We start from the raw sequence: 21364 nt of genomic DNA, 5'->3' as shown, positions 1-21364 counted from the left end.
TTAGACTACTGCAATCTGCTTCTTGCTGGCATCCCACTTAGTCATCTCTCCCCTCTCCAGTCGGTTCAAAACTCTGCTGCCATTCTCGTCTTCCGCCAGGGTCGCTTTACTCATACTACCCCTCTCCTCAAGACCCTTCACTGGCTCCCTATCCGTTTTTGCATCCTGTTCAAACTTCTTCTACTAACCTATAAATGTACTCACTCTGCTGCTCCCCAGTATCTCTCCACACTCGTCCTTCCCTACACCCCTTCCCTTGCACTCCGCTCCATGGATAAATCCTTCTTATCTGTTCCCTTCTCCACTACTGCCAACTCCAGACTTCGCGCCTTCTGTCTCGCTGCACCCTACGCCTGGAATAAACTTCCTGAGCCCCTACGTCTTGCCCCATCCTTGGCCATCTTTAAATCTAGACTGAAAGCCCACCTCTTTAACATTGCTTTTGACTCGTAACCACTTGTAACCACTCGCCTCCACCTACCCTCCTCTCTTCCTTCCCGTTCACATTAATTGATTTGATTTGCTTACTTTATTTATTTTTTGTCTATTAGATTGTAAGCTCTTTGAGCAGGGACTGTCTTTCTTCTATGTTTGTGCAGCGCTGCGTATGCCTTGAAGTGCTATAGAAATGCTAAATAGTAGTAGTAGTAGTATTAGTAGTAAATCATATTCCCCTTCTCCTTCATTTCTACAAAACTATAAATATTGAGATCTTTAAATCTGCCCCACATGCTTTATGACAAAGACCACTGACCATTCTAATAGCCATTCTCAGAACTGACTCCATCCTGTTTATCTTTTTTAAGAGTAGAGAATCCACAAACGTGGAGAACTCAACGAAATCCCACGGATAGTCACAATACAACAAAACAGTGGGTAAAAACCCAGGAGTTCCAGAGTGAAGATGAACCAAACTTTATTAATCAGTATATTGACTCTACACAATGTTGTGTTTCGGCCAAAGGGCCTACATCAGGAGTCTACAAATAAAAACAATATATAAACAAAATATAAAAGAATACTAAAAACAAATGATAAATACATATATAATCTGAAAACTATGCAAATATCAAATGAGAAAATAAAGAACAAAACAACTAGAGCATTCATATGTCATGAAACATGAACATCTTGAAAGTAAATAAAGCTTAAAACATATATATAACAAATATAAAATTTAAAATTTAAATGCTATGCAAATGTGATGTGATTTTAAAGTGAAAAGCTAGTATAAAGAACAAAACAGCAAGAGCATTCATATAACATGAAGCATAATAATAATAAATAAAACCTAAAATATTAATATGAATAAATACTTCCATTTTTTAAAAATGAACATAACAAAATGAAACAATCCAGAGAAAAAGTAGGACAAACCTAAATACGTGAGAACGATAATGATGATCCAGAATTAGCAATGTTGTAAAATACAGTCTGTATTGTAGTGGTCTGTGAAAATAGTAAAAAGCCCACTACAGTAACTAAACAGAAAGGAAAAACCACTGTAACCTGAGCTCAATGTGACTGTTAAAAGGAGAGCTCAGTGAGACTGTGTTTGGTATAAACTCACAGTATATTGATACAATCTAATTGAGATTACAGATACAATGTTGTATATATTTTTGCTAGTTTTAAGTCTCCATTTCATTGCATTTTTCCTGATGGCCACCCCTGTTTTTGATTTAAAACAATTCTTGTTTTCAACAGTCACACTGAGCTCTCTTTTTAACAGCCATACTAAGCACTTGTTTATGAGATCTTCAGGCAGTGTCTCACATTACATTGCATTTCTCCCTACCCACCTAAACAAATTCTTGGTTTCAACAGTCTCACTGAGCTCTCCTTTTAACAGTCACATTGAGCTCTTGTTTTAACAGCCATACCAAGCACTTCTTTATGAGGTCTTCAGGCAGTGTCTCATATTGCAGTGGCTTTCCACTTCATTGAATCTCTCTGTACAGTCACACCTAGACTTAACCCCTGTTTCTGGTTTAAAACAATTCTGGTTTTTAATTGTCACATTTCGGCTCTAGTTTTAACAGCCATAGCCAGCACTTCCTTATGTATTCAGGCAGTGCCTCAGGTTACAGTGGTTTTTCCTTTCTGTTTAGTTACTGTAGTGGGCTTTTTACTATTTTCACAGACCACTACAATACAGACTGTATTTTACAACATTGCTAATTCCGGATCATCATTATCGTTCTCAAGTATTTAGGTTTGTCCTACTTTTTCTCTGGATTGTTTCATTTTGTGTATGTTCATTTTTAAAAAATGGAAGTATTTATTCATATTAATGTTTTGGGTTTTATTTACTAATATTATGCTTCATGTTATATGAATGCTCTTGCTGTTTTGTTCTTTATATTAGCTTTTCACATTAAAATCACATCACATTTGCATAGCATTAAAATTTTAAATTTTATGTTTGTTATATATATGTTTTAAGCTTTATTTACTTTCAAGATGTTCATGTTTCATGACATATGAATGCTCTAGCTGTTTTGTTCTTTATTTTCTCATTTGATATTTGCATAGTTTTCAGATTATATATGTATTATCATTTGTTTTTAGTATTCTTTTATATTTTGTTTATATATTGTTTTTATTTGTAGACTCCTGATGTAGGCCCTTTGGCCGAAACACAACGTTGTGTCGAGTCAATATACTGATTAATAAAGTTTGGTTCATCTTCACTCTGGAACTCTTGGTTTTTTACCCACTGTTTTGTTGTATTGTATCTTTTTTAAGATGCAGTTTCCATAGCTGAACACAGCACTCTAAATAAAATCTCATCATAGACTTTTAAAACAAAATAAGAGGAATATTTTTTCTTTCAATGAATAGTTAAGCTTTGGAACTCGTCATCAGAGGATGTAGTAATAGTGGTTACCATATTTGGGTTTAAAAGAGTTTTGGACAAGTTCCTGGAGGAAAAGTCCATAGTTTACTCTGCCAGGTACTTGTGACCTGGACTGGCCACTGCTGGAAGCAGGATACTGGACTAGATGGACCATTGGTCTGTCCCAGTATGACTATTCTTATGGTCTTATGTGCCTTTTTGCTTTACAACTTTCTGTAAAAAGACTGTACTAGTAAACTTATTTTAGAACAAATTATCTTGCTTTTGGTATTTTGAAATATTCATACTATTATTTACATGTATCTTTATAAAATACGAGCACAAATGCTGCAGAATGCGTGAACCCATTTTGTACACCGAATGCGTGAACATTATGTTTGACCCAAACTTTACCCTGAGTAGGCATATAATAAAAGCACCCACCAGCTTGCACTGTGCACATTTTAAGGTTTGATCCAGTTTTATAAGACCTAATTTACTTGTAGTGTTTTACGCCTGGAAATATTTTATAAAATTAACCTCCACAAGCATATCAGTCAATACTAATACATGAATGCAAAGTTGTTTATTTTCCCTAGAAACACAACACTTTAGTTTTCAGATTATCTTGTAAATAGAAATTGAAGATTTCTGTCCATGGAGGAAGGTTGAAATTACACCATGTTCTCACTGTGATGTTATATTCAGTTAATTATGATCAAGTATAAACAATTGTTATGATTAAAGTGTTGCTGAAGTAATAAGTGCAGACATTTTACCAACATAATTTGTACAGATAATTAACAATTAAGACACTGCCAATCAAGCAAAATCCAAGTCATTTATTTATTTATTTGGATTTATTTACCGCCTTTTTGAAGGAATTCACTCAAGGCGGTATACAGTAAGAATAGATCAAACATGAGCAGGAGGCAATTAGAGCAGTAAAAATATTCGAACAACAATAGAAAGTATGGCATGGTATAATACTTGCAATGATGACACAATATGTACTAGAACATTATAATTGGTAGTGAAGGGTAAGGCAAAGTTGTAACATATAGATGAGTAAGATAGTAGGAAGAATTAGAAAGTAAGGTGATTGATTTGAAGAAATCCGTTGCCGGAGAACGTGGTGAAGGCGGTTAGCTTAGCAGAGTTTAAAAAGGGGCTAGACAGTTTCCTAAAGGGCAAGTCCATAAACCACTACTAAGTGGACTTGGGAAAAATCCACAATTCCAGGAATAACATGTATAGAATATTTGTACGTTTGGGAAGCTCGCCAGGTGCCCTTGGCCTGGATTGACCGCTGTCGTGGACAGTATGCTGGGCTCGATGGACCTTTGGTCTTTTCCCAGTGTGGCATTACTTATGTACTTATATAAAGTAGCACGTGAGGTCAGAGAAATGGTTAAATATTATCTCAGCTAGGGTAGGAGTGGATAAACATGTCCCGTTGCAGTATGTGGAGCCCGAGTCAATCCTTGTGTGTATGAGTGAGACTAACAAGTAAGTTACTTCTTCCATTAAAGGCTTTGTTGAAGAGCCAAGCTTTCACCTGCTTCCTGAAGTACAGGTAGTCTTGTGTTAAGCGGAGCCTTTCAGGCAATGCATTCCAGAGTGTGGGGGCTACTCCAGAGAAGGCTCGCTTGTGGGCATCACATTGTGTAATGTCTTTTGGAGAGGGTGTAGTTAGGGAAGGTTATTTTTCCTGTTAGAAGAAAATGTTAATAGCTTTCTGAACCTTAGAAGGCAAGTTCTATAACTTGGTGCCCACATTTACATGGTCTCTATTTGTGCTAATATACAGATTACTTACGCTTATGTAAGAATACACTTATTTATTTATTTGCTGCATTTGTATCCCACATTTTCCCACCTCTTTGCAGGCTCAATGTGACTTACATTCTGCCACAATGGCAATTATCATTTATGGAATGAAAAGAACAAAGTATTATACAATAAGGTATATAAGATATCAAGAAAATTGAAAGTAAAGAAGTAATTAATACATATTAGATATTGAGAATGTAGGATAAAGAGTAACATTAGATAATTATGATAATGAAATTAATCAGATTAAGGAGTTCAGTGTTGATTTGTTCTGATACAGTTTTGATGGTAAGTCTTTTATGAAGGATTCTTTTTATAAGTCTCGTTGAATAAGTTAGTTTTCAGCAGCTTCCGGAAGGTTGACAAATCATATGTTGCTTTTAAGGCAATCGGTAGTGCATTTCAACCAGGGGCGTAGCTGCTATGGGGCCACGGGGGCCTGGGCCCCCGTAGATTTGTCCCTGGACCCCCCTGCCAGGGACCCTCTCAACCCCCCCTCCCGCTGCCTTCTACCTTTGCTGGCGGGGACCCCAACCCCCGCCAGCTGAAGTCTTCCTCCTTCGTTTGGTTTCTGACTGAGTCTGACGTCACTTGCAGGACGTCAGACTCACAGAAACAGAACGAAGCCCTGTAGATCACAAGGAAGCCCTGCAGATCGCTCTGTGCTGCTGCTGTTTGTGTGAGGGTTGTGTGCTGTTCCTGGAAGAGTGAGTGCTTTGTGTTGCTGCTATGTATGTGATGACTGTTTGCTGGTGCTGGGAGAGTGAGTGCTTAGTGCTGCAGATGTGTGTAGGGTAGGCGAGTGAGTGTTTTGGGCAGCTGGTATGTGTATCTTGATTGTGTGCTGGTGTGAGGGCAGATGCTAGGTCTTATGAGGTAGTAGATGGAGGTGTGCACAGTGGTGTTTCTGGGGTCAGTGGGACACCTGGATGCCAATCATGGAGGCAGTGAATGCTTTGGTGGCTCATACCTTGAGGGAAGTGGATGAGAGTTTGGCGGTGGGGCCTCGGGGGAGATATCCCTATCAGAGAATCTTCAGGCCCTCCATCTGCTTCCTGAACCTCACTGACTAGGTTCCACTAGGAATGCCTGACTAGGTTCCACTTCAACAGGTCCACCATACAGCACCTATGTGACTAGCTACAACCCCTCCTCCAGCCCAGGACATACAGTGGTAATCCTGTGCCAGTCCACCTGAAGGTCACTGCTTTCCCTTTCTGACCAGGGAACCTTTCTGTCATTGCTAGGAGTCAATTCAGTCCTCACCCAGCCTGCCATCTCCAGTTGCCTTGCCCGGTTTCTCAATTTCTTCCTCACCCACATCTCTCACTATATTATCTTCCCCACTATCACCCAGGCACTTCAGAACAACATGGCTCAGTTCTACGCTATAGACTGCTTCCCCTTGGTCACAGACATCATTGTCTGCACACGTGTTGCACTCAGAACCCCCCCTCAGGCACATGAGAAGACCTATAAAAATAGAAAATCATTTAGACAAATAGAAAAGGTTTTCACTCCATGAACATGCAGGTTGTGTGTGAAGCCCAGGGGGAGATTGTGTAGTGTGTGCCCGCTACACAGGCTTCACCCACGATGCCTACATCCTTCAGCCTTCAGGAATCTACCACAGGTTTGACTGAGGGGAAATCACTGGTAGCTGGCTCTTAGCTAAGCAGTACAGGGATTCCTAAATTCCAAACCCACTTCTTCCTAACCTTAAACACACTCCCTTCCTCTAGATTCCCCCACAACCCACAACCATTACCCCACCTCCACAAGGCTACTATACCAGCCAATACACACCCATGTCTGTGACTCTGCTTCTCCCAATAAGTGACAGAGGCTACTCCCAGCGAACCTGGCTCATGACTCCCATAATCGAAAGAGGAGTACAAGAGGCATAAGAGTACCCACACCATTATAGAATGTACCTTTAATCAGCTCAAGAATAGATTTCCACAATTTGGGTTTCTGCCATGTACCTGTGACTGAGCTTGGCCACTGTTGGAAACAGGATGCTAGCTAGATTGACCATTGGTCTGACCCAGTATGGCTAGTATTATGTTCTTATATGTGCCACATATGATGACACATATTCATCCTTAAACCCCTTCCCCACTTTCCAAAGACTTCCAAAACAGTATCACAAACCCCCCGTAATTCTGCCACAAGCAGTGACAGTCTAGCTTGTCACTGCCATCCCTATTTTTAGTTTAGCTACCTCCTAACAAACAGAGTCTACTGAAAATCTGTCCTGGTCTACCAAATAGCCATTTCCATTAGCAATTGTTTTCTGTGGCCCTGCTTCCAGCCTTCTGTCCATGAACACAGAATAGAAATAATTGTTAAGTTCAGCTTTATCCTTATCAGCTTCTACATATTTCTCCCCTTCACACTTGAGCCTCACTATGCCACTTTGCCATTTCCTCTTATCGCTTACATATCTAAAAATTTCTTGTCCCTCAATTTTACCATACTGACTATCTTTTCTTCCATTTGTATTTTTGCTTTCTTGACAGTTTTTCCAGCTTCTCTTAGCTTTCGTAGGTATTTTTGCCTGCTTTTCTCTTTCTGCTTTATCTTGTAACTTATGAAGGCTAACTTTTTTTCTCTACCTTTTCCAGCTACTATATTTGAGAACCAAAGTAACCCTCTTTTCTTCTTACTTTTATGTACTTTTCTAACATAAAGGTTTGCGCTTTTAAAAGAGCTCCTTTCAGTTTTCCACACTGTTGTTCTACTTCCTTTAGCCGTTCCCATCCAACTAACTCTTCCTTGAGATATTCTCCCATCTTGGCAAAGTTAGTTATTTTGAAATCTAGAACCTTCAATCTTGAATAAGCCCTCTCCTCATGTCTCTTAATATTGAACCACACCATCTGGTGATTGCTAGAAGCCAAATGATCACCCCTGTAACATCGGAAAAACTCTCCCCATTTGTAAGCACCAGGTCCAGAATAGGTTCATTCCACGTGGGTTCTTTTACCAACTGCTGGAACAGTTTTTCCTGTAGAGAATCTAATATCCCTTTGCTTCTAGAGGACTCCGCAGTAGGGACACCCCAATCAACATCCAGGATATTAAAATCACCTATCAATTTTACTTCCCCTTTCCTAGCTATTTTGTGAATCTCTGGTCATTTCTTCTGATTGTGTGGGATGCCTATATATCACACAAATGTAAATAATTTTTCTATTCCCTCATTAACCCACAGTGCTTCTTCCTCCTTCCCCCATATGTCCTAGAATTCTGTCACTTTAATATTATTCTTAACATATAATGCAACTCCTCTACCCTTTTTTCCTACCCTGTCTTTCCTGAATAGATTGTAGCCAGGTATAACCATACCCCAGTTATGGTTCTTCGTAAACCACATCTCCGTGACCGCCGCTAAATCCAACTTGGCTTCTACCATTACTGCCTCCAGATCCAGAAATTTGTTTCCCATACTATGGGCATTGGTGTACAAGGCTCTCCAGATTGTGCTCTAATTCCCCATTTCTATAAAAGTGTTAGATATCTTACATTCTCGAGAGTTGTTATTGACTTTGGGGCTTTTCTTATCCATCCCCATCAAATCTAGTTTAAAGCCCTCTTTAGTACCTTATCCAGTCTGTTATGAAACACACTTTGTCCCTTCTTTGATAGGTGGATACCATCTCTGCTCAGTAGGTCTTGGAAAAGCATCCCATGGTCAAGGAAACTGATGCGCTCTCGTTGGCACCATCCATGCTGCCACACATTCAGTTCCAGAATGCAACTTCCTTTATTTGACCTTTACCTTCCACAGGAAGGATCGACGAACACCTGTGCACCTAACTGCTTCATCCTCTGTCCAAGGGCCATTTGGAGGGGCATTTTCGATATGAAGTCTAAGTCTGACTGGACATTTTACAAAAAATGTCCAAAATCTGAACAGGAAAGAAAGTAATTTTCAACAAAAAAAGTCTATATTTTCCTTTTGAAAATACTGTTTGGAAAAATGTTTTGTGATTTGGATGTTTTGTTTTTTGGTCCATTTTCAAACAAAAAAAACCCATCCAAATACAAAATACACAGGAAAATCCACAACAGAGTGAAGTCATTCACATGTTCTAAGTGTGGTAAAAGTTTTGGTTGTAATCATAGGCGTAGTTTGACTGTTTCATTTGGGGGGGCAAAGAATGGGCGGAGCATATTAGCATATCATTGGCATATATAAATATGCAAATGAATATGCTAATATGGAGGAAGGAAATGAAATTTACAGGCAAAATATCACAGATGCACATTTCAAAAAGCTGACACATTTCAATTAATAAATTATGAATAAAATACTTTTATTTACCTTTGTTGTCTGATCATTTAGTTTTTCTATTCGCTTTGATCCCAGTGTCTTCTGTTTTATGCAGTGTCTTCTTTCCAGTAGGCTTCCCTCTGCTCCCCACCCTCCCAGTCCCATCCATCTCTTGCTCCTTCCCTCTGCTCCCCAACCCTCCCAGTTCCATCCATCTTCTGTTCCTTCCCTCTGCTCACCATCCCTCCGTCCCATCCATCTTCTGCTCCTTCCCTCTGCTGTGCCTGACCTCTCCCAATCCCATCCATCTCCTGCTCCATCCCTCTGCTCCCCACCCCTCGCAGTCCCATCCATCTCTTGCTCCTTCCCTCTGCTTCCCACCCCTCCCAGTCCCATTCATCTCCTGCTCCTTCCCTCTGCTTCTCACCCCTCCCAGTCCCATCCATCTCTTGCTCCTTCCCTCTGCTTCCCACCCCTCCCAGTCCCATTCATCTCCTGCTCCTTCCCTCTGCTTCCCACCCCTCCCAGTCCCATTCATCTCCTGCTCCTTCCCTCTGCTTCCCACCCCTCCCAGTCCCATCCATCTCTTGCTCCTTCCCTCTGCTTCCCACCCCTCCCAGTCCCATTCATCTCCTGCTCCTTCCCTCTGCTTCCCACCCCTCCCAGTCCCATTCATCTCCTGCTCCTTCCCTCTGCTTCCCACCCCTCCCAGTCCCATCCATCTCTTGCTCCTTCCCTCTGCTTCCCACCCCTCCCAGTCCCATTCATCTCCTGCTCCTTCCTCTGCTTCCCACCCCTCCCAGTCCCATCCATCTCTTGCTCCTTCCCTCTGCTTCCCACCCCTCCCAGTTCCATTCATCTCCTGCTCCTTCCCTCTGCTTCCCACCCCTCCCAGTCCCATCCATCTCCTTCCCTCTGCTTCCCACCCCTCCCAGTTCCATTCATCTCCTGCTCCTTCCCTCTGCTTCCCACCCCTCCCAGTCCCATTCATCTCCTGCTCCTTCCCTCTGCTTCCCACCCCTCCCAGTCCCATCCATCTCCTGCTCCTTCCCTCTGCTTCCCACCCCTCCCAGTCCCATCCATCTTCCCTCTGCTCCCCCCCCCCCCCCCGCGAGGTCCAAGATGGGACTCCGTTTACCCCCTCTCTTCCTCCCTCCCTCCAGCGCAGGCAACAGTCTTCAGCATTCCTGGCAGCGGTAGCGATGTACACGCTGCCTTCGGTCTGCCCCGGAAGCTTTCTCTTCAAGTTCATGTTCCCACCTATGCGGGAACAGGAACTTGAAGAGAAGGCTTCGGGGCAGAGCCAAAGGCAGCATGTACAACGCTACCGCTGCCAGGAACGCTGGAAAGGACTGCTGCCTGCGCCGGAGGGAGGGAGGAAGAGAGAGAGGTAGACGGACACGCTCCTCTCCGTCCGCTTGGCTTCCCTGCCCTCTCTGTCTGCGTCCCGCCCGAAAGGAAATGACGTCAGAGGAAGGCGGGACGCAGATAGAGAGGGCAGGGAAGCCAAGCGGATGGAGAGGAGCGCGTGCCTGCATGTTTTTTTTTTTTTTTAAACTAATGGCGCGTCGGCGCCTCGTGTCGTTTGGGGGGGCATTGCCCCCTCTCGCCCCCCCCAGTCTACGCCTATGGTTGTAATGTAAATCTCAAAGCACATCAGAGAGTCCACATGGGAGAGAAACCATTTGTATGTTTAGAGTGTGGTGAAAGCTTTGGTCAGAGGGTAAACCTCACAATGCACCAGAGAATACATACAGGAGTAAAACCATTTACATATTCTGAGTGTGGTAAAAGGTTCAGAAAGAAGGCATTGCTTGCAGTGCACCAGAGAATCCACACAGGAGTGAAATCATTTACATATTCTGAGTGTGGTAAAAGCTTTGGTTGGATAGAAAGCCTCACACCGTATCAGAAAATCCATACAGGAATGAAACCATTTACCTACACAAAGGAGGTAAAAGCTTCAGTTGCATTGGGAAAGGTAATTAGGGAATGCACACTCTTGCTATGAAGTATGGAAAAATAGCACTCTAGTATCCTATATAATAATTCTCACCTCCAACGTTCTGAGGCTGCCTGGAACCGTGGGTCAGTCGGAGGTGGTCTGGCTCATGTAGTAGATAATACTGACGTCACACCTCCCACACCAGATTGGCCAGTAGAAGGGAGAGGGGCGGAGCCACAATGCAGGGAGCACCGAATCAGCAGAACACGGGGAATGCACAGCAGCAGGAAAAGAAGCCCCCCCCCCCTCGCGCATCACCCAAAGCACAGCTCGAGACTGGCTACTGCACTGAAGAAAACATCGCCTCTGGACCGGCCCGCCCTCCTACCCGAGTCCCCGCTATGGCTGCTTCCCTGGACACCTGTCCGCCCTCCCTCACCTGCACCCGGACTCACTGCTCCATACCGCCCTCTCTCCCCGCTCCCTCGCAGTCGCCACTGGACCTGCTGCTCTCTCCCTCCCCCTCCTGAGTCGTCGCTGGACCCCATCTACCCACCCACAGTCCCCCTCACCCACCGTCCTGCATGATGGACAGTCGCTGCAGCTGAACGCTCGCCATCCCGTCGCCCTCCCTCTCCTCTCCAAGTCCGGGTTCAGACTCTAGGAGAGGACGAAGAGGAAGGGTGACGAGACAGCGAGCGAGTGGCTCCGGCGAGTGTCCAATGTGGAGGAGATGGATGAGGACTCAGGGCGGTGGTCTTGCTCCAGTAGCGACTTGCAAGAGGGGGAAGGGAAAGAGCAGCGGCTCCCACTCCATCGCAGCCGTCATCCCTGTTCACTCTAAACAAAGCACGCAAAGCTATGAAATGCTGCAGGATGTTTCAAACACAGGACTGCAAGTGAGCCAAGCAAGTCTACGGTAAGCAAGGAGGCCCATTGGTTAATCTCTGTTTCCACTTCCCTACGCAGCCGTCATCAGTATACACTCAAAAACAAGCACATTGTCATTTTTAAATTGTTGTTCCACTGCCTTAAAACTGAGAGGGAGGCAGGGAGGGGGACGATGACCCTGCAACTAGGAAAAAGGAAGGGAGGGGGGAGGGGGGACCCTGCAACTGGGAGACAGACCCTGTAACTGGGAGACAGACCGGGGGGGGGGGGGGGAAGACGACCCTGGAAGTGGGAGGGAGGTGGGACCCTGGCACATGCTCTCATTCTCACACACACACTCGAAACCAGTCTCACTCTCTCTCTGTCACACACACACACACACTTGCACATTCACTGTCTCTCACACAGTCACTCTCACACACACTCTGTCAAACATACACACTCCGAGGAAAACCTTGCTAGCGCCCGTTTCCTTTTTTACTAGTTTAGATATATGTAATGAGACCTCCTTTTCATCTATATATCTGAATTCAAAGCCCAAATCTACTGATAAACAATAGACAAAAGGCTCAGATGTTATAAAAAAAAAACCCAGAAAGCTTGGCATCAGGTAGAATAGTGGAAAAGTGACATCCCAGGAATGCAATAAGGCATCCTTGGGGGCACTGCAGTGGACTTTATAAAATGCTCCCAGGTACACATCTCACCATTGCTCCCTTACCTTGTCTGCTGAGCCCCCCCAAAAAAATCCACTACCCCCAAACTGTACACCACTATCATAGCTCTTAATGGTGAAGGGAGCACCAATATGTGGGTACAGTGGGTTTCTGTTGGGTTTTGGAGGGCTCATAGTTTCCTCCACAAGTGTAACAGCTAGGAAGAGATAGAGGCCTGGGTCCACCTGTCTACAGTACACTGCACCACTACTAGACTACTCCAGGGACATGTGTGATATTCTAATGGACCTAAGTATAACATCTGAGGCTGGCATTGAGGCTGGCAAGCCGCATTGAGCCTGCCATGAGGGGGAAAGCGCGGGGTACAAATGTAACAAAAAAAAAAATTAGTCACATTTTTTGGAGGTGGGAGGGGGATTAGTGACCACTGGGGGAGTAAGGGGAGGTAATTCCTGATTCCCTCAAGTGGTCATTTGAGGCACCTGTTTGTGTTGAGTGGAGGAGTAGCCTAGTAGTTAGTACATTGGATTTTGATCCTAGGGAAGTGGGTTCAATTCCCACTATAGCTAGTCATTATAAAACAGGTCTAGCTCAAAACGTTTAAGTTTTAGTCCTGGACAGTTTTGTTTTGTTCCGTTATGGCTGAAAAACGTCTAAGTCTTAAGAACACCCAAGTTCTGCCCTGAACACGCCCCTGGCACTCCCCTTTGAGATTTGGATGCACGTCTGACGGACTTCAGAGAAAAACATCTAAAATAGGTTTGGATGTTTTTGTGAGAAAAACATCCAAACGCATACTTATGCTACTTTTTGGGTGCTTTTCTCTTTTGAAAATGAGCCCAAAATAAGTTTATCATGTTGGGCAGACTGGATGGACCATACAGGTCTTTATCTGCCCTCATTTACTATGTTACCATCAGACTTATTTTCGAAAGAGAAGGGCGCCCATCTTTCGAAACAAATCGGGAGATGGGCGTCCTCTCAGGGTCGCTCAAATCGGCATAATCGACAGCCGATTTTGGGCGCCCTCAACTGCTTTCCATCGTGGGGACGACCAAAGTTCCCAGGGGCGTGTCAGAGGCATAGCGAAGGTGGGACTGGGGCATGCTTAACAGATGGGCATCCTCGGCCGATAATGGAAAAAGAAGGGTGTCCCTGACGAGCACTTGGCCAACTTTAATTGGCCCATATTTTTTTTTCACGACCAAGCCTCAAAAAGGTGCCCGAACTGATGACCACCGGAGAGAATCGGGGATCCCCAGTTGCTCCTGTCCTCACAGCTACTAAGTTTAAAATGGCATCAGTGACTCCTAATGGTAGGCTTGTGGTACTACTGCTAGGGGTCAAGTTTCAGAATGAGGACAAAGTAGTACTTATACAGAAACATGATGCCTAGCAGTATTTTGAGACTATTTCTAAGAGTTGCTGGCACCTATTTGAACCCAGTATCGATGAGGGCAGAAACAACTGGGGATAGCCCCTGTCCAACACCACTAGAGATCAAAGATTTTCAAAGCTAGGGGACTACCAGAGAGTGGGGAGCCTGACCCCGGGGGAGGGGGAGTGTTTCAAAACAGGGTGGTTCTTCTGGAGAGGAAAATTCTGGGTGGGTTTTTTTTACACTTCAGATTGAGGGAGCACTATTAGGGCTGGACTTCATTTAGGGGCTGCTGGAGGGGGTTTTTTTGAGCGGGGGCACTCAGGGAACAGCTATTTGGAAATGTTGCCACCTCATTTAAAATGCGGCCTGATTCTCCTGGGACAATGGAATAACATTGATTATGAAGTGGCTCACAAGAAATGTTATTCATTTTTCATTAAAGTTAGCAACCTGCCATAGATAACCTTCTATTATATCTATCTTGTCAAATGTCTTTAAAAATGTTTATGTATGATATAAAACATTCACTTTATTAAACCTAAAGCAAGTAAGAAGAGAATGAATGTGCTCTGTTCCTATTTAGTACTTACAGAACGGATACAAAACAATCTGTTTACTATTTTTTCTTTCAGCTTATGAGCTGCAGAACTGTCCAGATCCTCATCCCTTTCTAAATGGATTCATAATCAACTCAGATTATAGTGTTGGACAATCAATATCATTTGAGTGCTATCCAGGGTATATTTTGATAGGACAGCCTGTTCTCACTTGCCAGCATGGAATCAACAGAAATTGGAATTATCTTTTCCCCAAATGTGAAGGTAAGTATATTTGCAGCTGGGCATCCATCTTATTTAACTTATTTCTATCAATGTTAACAACTAGTTGCTTGGATATTTTCGCTCTAAATATGGAACAAATTATGTATAGTATTTAAACAGTTCAACTAAAAGTATATATAGATTCTTTTGAGACAATATACATCTTAATGTATCGTGGAGGTCATTTTAGAAAGTAATTTTTGTATGTATGAGGCTACATAGGCACAGTGATGGCCTGTTATAAAATGCTGACTGTCATAAAAATGTTCACAATGGCATGATGGTAAGCACCTTGCCAGTAGGTGTATAAAGGGGTGTGGTTTGGACTGAGCATGGGTGGAGTTCACAAGTTCATGTATAGATTATGAAATACACTAATCTACACATGCACTTGCATAATCTAGGCGAAGACATAGTTTATCTTTAATTGCATTTACTATATCGCTCTAGTTGGCGAACAGAGCAGAACAGTTTACAATTTTAAAAATTTCAAACTACATAAACGCAGTGGCATACCAAGGGGGGGGGGGTGGCGGTGGGGGCGGTCCGCTCCGGGTGCATGCCGTTGGGGGGGGTGCCCGCGCGCCTGTCGGCTCTTCGTTTTCATGCTTCCTTTGCCCCAGAACAGGTTATGTTCCGGGGCAGAGGGAGCATGAAAACGAAGAGCTGGCAGGCGCGCGGCACCCCCCCCCCAGCGGTGTGCACCCGGGGGGGTTCTTTCACCGGGGGATCGGGGGTTCTTTCGCCGGGCGGGGCATTGCGCTGTTCGGGGGGGGCGGGGCGCATCGGCGATCCGCCCCGGGTGTCAGCCCCCCTAGGAACGCCACTGCATAAATGTAAAAGAAAAAGCACGACAATAACAATAGGATAGCACACCAAACACACAAGAAGAAAGGGGGGAAGAGTCACACAGCATAGTAGGGGTGAGGAGAGCTGGACTGCAGTTACGACCTCAGAAAACCATCCTCATAGGCCTGGGAAAAAAAGCCAAGTTTTTTAGTTCACTTTTAAACTGTTTAAAAGTACTCCTACTAAGCAGGGGTAAGTGTCTGTGCCTGCAATGTAGGTGCAATTTCTGCTCCTTACACTAGTAGTATATAAAGACACATGTGAATCTGTGTGTCAATAAAATAGCACCTAAGTAGGTGTCTGCTTGCTTTCTTAAACCAGGTTCTCTGTTATAAGATTACCCTCTGTATATAGGGTCTAAGTACTCATTATTTTTCTTTTGCTCACTCAGGTGCCCTTTTACAAAGGCGCCCTGAAAAATGGCCTGCGGTAGTGTAGACGCGTGTTTTTGGTGTACTCAGAATCATTTTTCAGCACACCTGTAAAAAATGACCTTTTAAAATTTTTGCTGAAAATGGACATGCAGCTAAATGAAAATTGCCGTGTGTCCATTTTGGGTCTGAGACCTTAGTACCAGCCAGTGACCTAGCGGTAAAGTCTTATGTGGTAATCGTGACAAAGGCCACTTGGTGCGTGTCCAATACGCATGTACAAAAATAAAATAAAAGTTTTAGACGCGCGTATCAGATGTGCGCCAAAAATGAAATTAGCGCAAGAACCACACGGTAGCCAGGCAGTAACTCCATGTTGGTGCACGTTGGGCGCATGTAAATGCTTACACGGCTTAGTAAAAGGGCCCCTCATTGTTCAAATACTTTTTCGTGTGCAAATGTATAGAAGTACATAAGTACATAAGTAGTGCCATACTGGGAAAGACCAAAGGTCCATCTAGCCCAGCATCCTGTCACCGACAGTGGCCAATCCAGGTCAAGGGCACCTGGCACGCTCCCCAAACGTAAAAACATTCCAGACAAGTTATACCTAAAAATGCGGAATTTTTCCAAGTCCATTTAATAGCGGTTTATGGACTTGTCCTTTAGGAATCTATCTAACCCCTTTTTAAACTCCGTCAAGCTAACCGCCCGTACCACGTTCTCCGGCAACGAATTCCAGAGTCTAATTACACGTTGGGTGAAGAAAAATTTTCTCCAATTCGTTTTAAATTTACCACACCGTAGCTTCAACTCATGCCCTCTAGTCCTAGTATTTTTGGATAGCGTGAACAGTCGCTTCACATCCACCCGATCCATTCCACTCATTATTTTATACACTTCTATCATATCTCCCCTCAGCCGTCTCTTCTCCAAGCTGAAAAGCCCTAGCCTTCTCAGCCTCTCTTCATAGGAAAGTCGTCCCATCCCCACTATCATTTTCGTCGCCCTTCGCTGTACCTTTTCCAATTCTACTATATCTTTTTTGAGATACGGAGACCAGTACTGAACACAATACTCCAGGTGCGGTCGCACCATGGAGCGATACAACGGCATTATAACATCCGCACACCTGGACTCCATACCCTTCCTAATAACACCCAACATTCTATTCGCTTTCCTAGCCGCAGCAGCACACTGAGCAGAAGGTTTCAGCGTATCATCGACGACGACACCCAGATCCCTTTCTTGATCTGTAACTCCTAACGCGGAACCTTGCAAGACGTAGCTATAATTCGGGTTCCTCTTACCCACATGCATCACTTTGCACTTGTCAACATTGAACTTCATCTGCCACTTGCACGCCCATTCTCCCAGTCTCGCAAGGTCCTCCTGTAATCGTTCACATTCCTCCTGCGACTTGACGACCCTGAATAATTTTGTGTCATCGGCGAATTTAATTACCTCACTAGTTATTCCCATCTCTAGGTCATTTATAAATACATTAAAAAGCAACGGACCCAGCACAGACCCCTGCGGGACCCCACTAACTACCCTCCTCCACTGAGAATACTGGCCACGCAATCCTACTCTCTGCTTCCTATCTTTCAGCCAGTTCTTAATCCATAATAATACCCTACCTCCGATTCCATGACTCTGCAATTTCTTCAGGAGTCTTTCGTGCGGCACTTTGTCAAACGCCTTCTGAAAATCCAGAAGAATGTAGTGTATACTTCTCTAATGCATAAGTGAGTAGAACATAAATGAAAGGGGTGTACACATGGGCAGAGCATGAGCAGGACATGGCCAAACTCCCAATTACATGTGGGGAGAGTAACATTTCTTAACTGGAAAAGGCAATGCAGTGAGCTAGAGAAATGGGTTTCAAATCTCACTTCTATGTTTTTGTTTGAAAACTAGAAAAGCTATGAAAAAATGTGAATATGAGAAAGTGAACGAAGCCTTATTCATGTGGTTCACACAGCAAAAAGATACTGGCACACCTATATCAGGGCCTATATTGCAAAAGAAAGCCCTGGTGGTTCAAAAGGAATTAAATTAAGGTGACCCTGATTTCACTGCTAGTATTGGGTGTCTTATCATTGGAAAAAAATATATTGAATAAGGCAGCTCTACATTGCTAGGAACATATTGCTTATCGAGTTTGAAGATCCTCACCACTTGAAGATTGGATCCTCCCTATTGTTGGATTATAAACCAAGATGTTCGAGTGCTATAATGTTTTCACGCAGTAGTAAGTAACACTATAGTGCAACTAAAGTTAAGTGTGTCTTTCAGGTTTGTTTGTTTTTGTACACTGTATTTATTGGTGGACATTATGAAAGAGATTAGAGATTTTTTGATATTATTAAAGAAATTAGTAATTATTTGGATGTTTTTCAGACCTATGATCACTTCTTGACCGACTACAATTTTAAGTGGTCATACTTAAGATTTATGCTTTAGCATTATCTTTATCGGTCTTTATGAGGTCTTTTCTTCCATGACTTTGAATATTGCTAATTTATAAGCGTTTCCGGTATTTCTCCAAAACTCACCATTTTTCTTTTTAGAATTCAGTGTGAAGAAACATTGTGTTTTAAGCATATAAGCATGTCAAATATATAGAGGGGCATAATCGAAAGGGACGCCCAAGTTTTCCTGAGGACGTCCTCGCAAAAAGTCCCGGTGGAGGGGCGGGGAAACCTGTATTATCGAAACAAGATGAACATCCATCTTTTGTTTCAATAATACAGTCAGGGATGCCCAAATCTTGACATTTAGGTTGTCCCTAGAGATGGTCATCCCTAGACTTGGTCATTTCTGATTTTTGGTGATAATGGAAATCAAAGATGCCCATCTCAGAAACGACCAAATGCAAGCCCTTTGGTCATGGGAGGAGCCAGCATTCATAGAGGACTGGTCACCCTGACATTCCAGGACACCAACCGGGCACCCTAGGGGGCACTGCAGTGAACTTCATAAATTGCTTCCAGGTACATATCTCCCTTACCTTGTGTGCTGAGCCCCCCCCAAACCCACTCCCCACAACTGTACACCACTACCATAGCCCTTAGGGATGAAGGGGGCACCTAGATGTGGGTACAATGGGTTTGTGGTGGGTTTTGGAGGGCTCACATTCACCACCACAAGTGTAACAGGTAGAGGGGTATGGCCTGGGTCCGCCTGCCTGAAGTGCACTGCACCCACTGAAACTGATCCAGGTACCTGCATACTGCTGCGATTGACCTGAGTATGACATTTGAGGCTGGCACGACATATTTTTAAAGATGTTTTTCAGGGTGGGAGGGGGTTAGTGACCACTGGGGGAATAAGGGGAGGTCATCCCCAATTCTCTCAGGTGGTCATCTGGTCAGTTCGGGAACCTTTTTGTGGCTTGGTCGTAACAAAAACAGGACCAGGTAAAGTCGTCCAAGTGCTCAATTTTTACATTATGGGTCGAGGACGCCCATGTGTTAGGCACGCCCAAGTCCCGCCTTAGCTACGCCTCTGACACGCCCCTGTGAACTTTGGTTGTCCCCACGACGGAGGGCAGATGGGGACCCCCAAAATTGGCTTTCGATTATGCCAATTTGGGCAACCATGTGAGAAGGACGCCCATCTTCCAATTTGTGTCGAAAATGAGCCTTATAGTCTCTCTACATCTTAGTAATGCCAGATTCCTCTAAACAAGACTGGAGGGTGCTTCATACATATAACCCAGGCTACTTAGATGTGATGGAGTATGTGCAAAGCATCAGTCTCTTGAAATTAAGGATCTTTCCTTTGGCTCTTTGTGCTTTTCACAACATTGTGACAACCCACACAATTCATACACAGATGGACAATTAATTTGCCAAGTATTATGTCAACAATTGTGTGGGGGAGGCAGGGGCTGGCACACTCTAATTTACTCTGCAAAGAAGCTATCAAACTTCTCAACACTCTTCTAGATTCTTTCGGCAGAGAATTGCATCCTCATGAATAGTCATTCAGAATTCAATTTTGCTATCCATTTTCAGGAAGTGGAGTTAGCCCTCTGTAGATCTGATCCCGCTTTTTCTTAGCATGAAGTATTACAGATTTGTTTCAGTGGCTCAATCACAAAAAAAAGAAAAAAAAAACACCAGACACATTTCTGTTCACCTGGGCTCAAGAATTTTCTATATGCCTACTATCCAATTCCTCTCACTAAAAAATAAAATAAATAATAATAACATAGATCAAATAAAATAAATAAATGGATGAATAATAATAATAATGAACCTCAACCAGTGTTGATTTTCATAGCTCGGTGTCAGAAGATTTCTATATAACGGTACTGAATCTCATATCACAGACTCAACAGATCCTTCTCTACTCAGGTTTTTTCAAACATCACCCTAGCAAAACAGATCATCACTTATCCATGTGGCCAGTGTTGTTTTTAATTCAAAAATATGACATGCTCTTTTAGTAGCACATCAGGACTTCATGACTTGGTTATCTACTTCAACATGCCACTGATTATAATTATCTTTCTACTGTGTAGTACATCTCTTGAACCTGACCATTTGTATATTTCTCAGCTACTGGGTACTTTCATTGTCTCTCCAATAATGGTTTCTGTTTCCTTTGATGGGATATTTAGCTGCAGTTTCACTATTCCATGCTTCAGTTGCTTATATTACTATATTTTGTCAACTGCTTACTCAATGGTTTCTGTGAGACCCCTTCCATTTCCGGCACTGTATGACCTCCAGTTGTGGCTTGGAATTTCATTTTAGTTCTGAATATTCTTATGCATGCTGCTTTTGAACCATGCAATCACCTGTTTCACATATGTGACTAGATAAACACTATTCTCCGAGGACAAGCAGGCTGCTTGTTCTCACTGATGGGTGACGTCCACGGCAGCCCCTCCAATCGGAAACTTCTCTAGCAAAGTCCTTTGCTAGTCCTCGCGCGCCCGCGCGCACCGCGCATGCGCGGCCGTCTTCCCACCCGAAACCGGCTCGAGCCGGCCAGTCTTCTTTTGTCCGCACTCGGTACGGTTGTGTTTTCGCCGTGTCGAGCCCCGGAAAGTCGACCTCGCGCGTCCAAATTTATTTTGACGTGTTTTTTCTTCGGAAAAGTCTTTCAAGTGTCGGGAAGTGCTCCGGAACCCCCCCCCCCCGGGTTTCGTGTTAATCCTCCCCGTACTTCCAGCTTTTTGCCCCGATAAGTTTTCTTTCGTCGTCGGGGTAGGCCTCTTTTCGGCCTCGGTCGAGATTTTCTCCCTTACAAATTTTTTGGTGCTCTTTTTCCATCATTTCGGACTTTGATTTCGCCGGCGCGATTTTTCCCACCATGACATCGAAGCCTTCCAGCGGCTTCAAGAAGTGCACCCAGTGCGCCCGGGTTATCTCGCTCACTGATCGACACTCGTCGTGTCTTCAGTGTCTGGGGGCCGAGCACCGCCCTCAGAACTGCAGTCTGTGTTCCCTGCTTCAAAGGCGG

At 43.8% G+C, this 21364-nt stretch overlaps 1 protein-coding gene across 1 annotated transcript in view; it reads left to right on the top strand.

Moving 5' to 3' along the window:
* The window catches only part of CSMD1 (CUB and Sushi multiple domains 1), a 2896277-nt gene that overhangs the window by 2456438 nt on the left and 418475 nt on the right, over positions 1 to 21364 (top strand). The window contains exon 42 of the mRNA XM_030195161.1: positions 14478 to 14666. Within this exon, the coding sequence (XP_030051021.1) occupies positions 14478 to 14666 (189 nt within the window). The remainder of the gene's footprint in view (positions 1 to 14477; positions 14667 to 21364) is intronic.

The sequence above is a fragment of the Microcaecilia unicolor genome, chromosome 3, assembly GCF_901765095.1.
Source record: "Microcaecilia unicolor chromosome 3, aMicUni1.1, whole genome shotgun sequence".
Classification (NCBI taxonomy): domain Eukaryota; kingdom Metazoa; phylum Chordata; class Amphibia; order Gymnophiona; family Siphonopidae; genus Microcaecilia; species Microcaecilia unicolor.
This window is presented reverse-complemented; position numbering and strand designations above follow the sequence as displayed.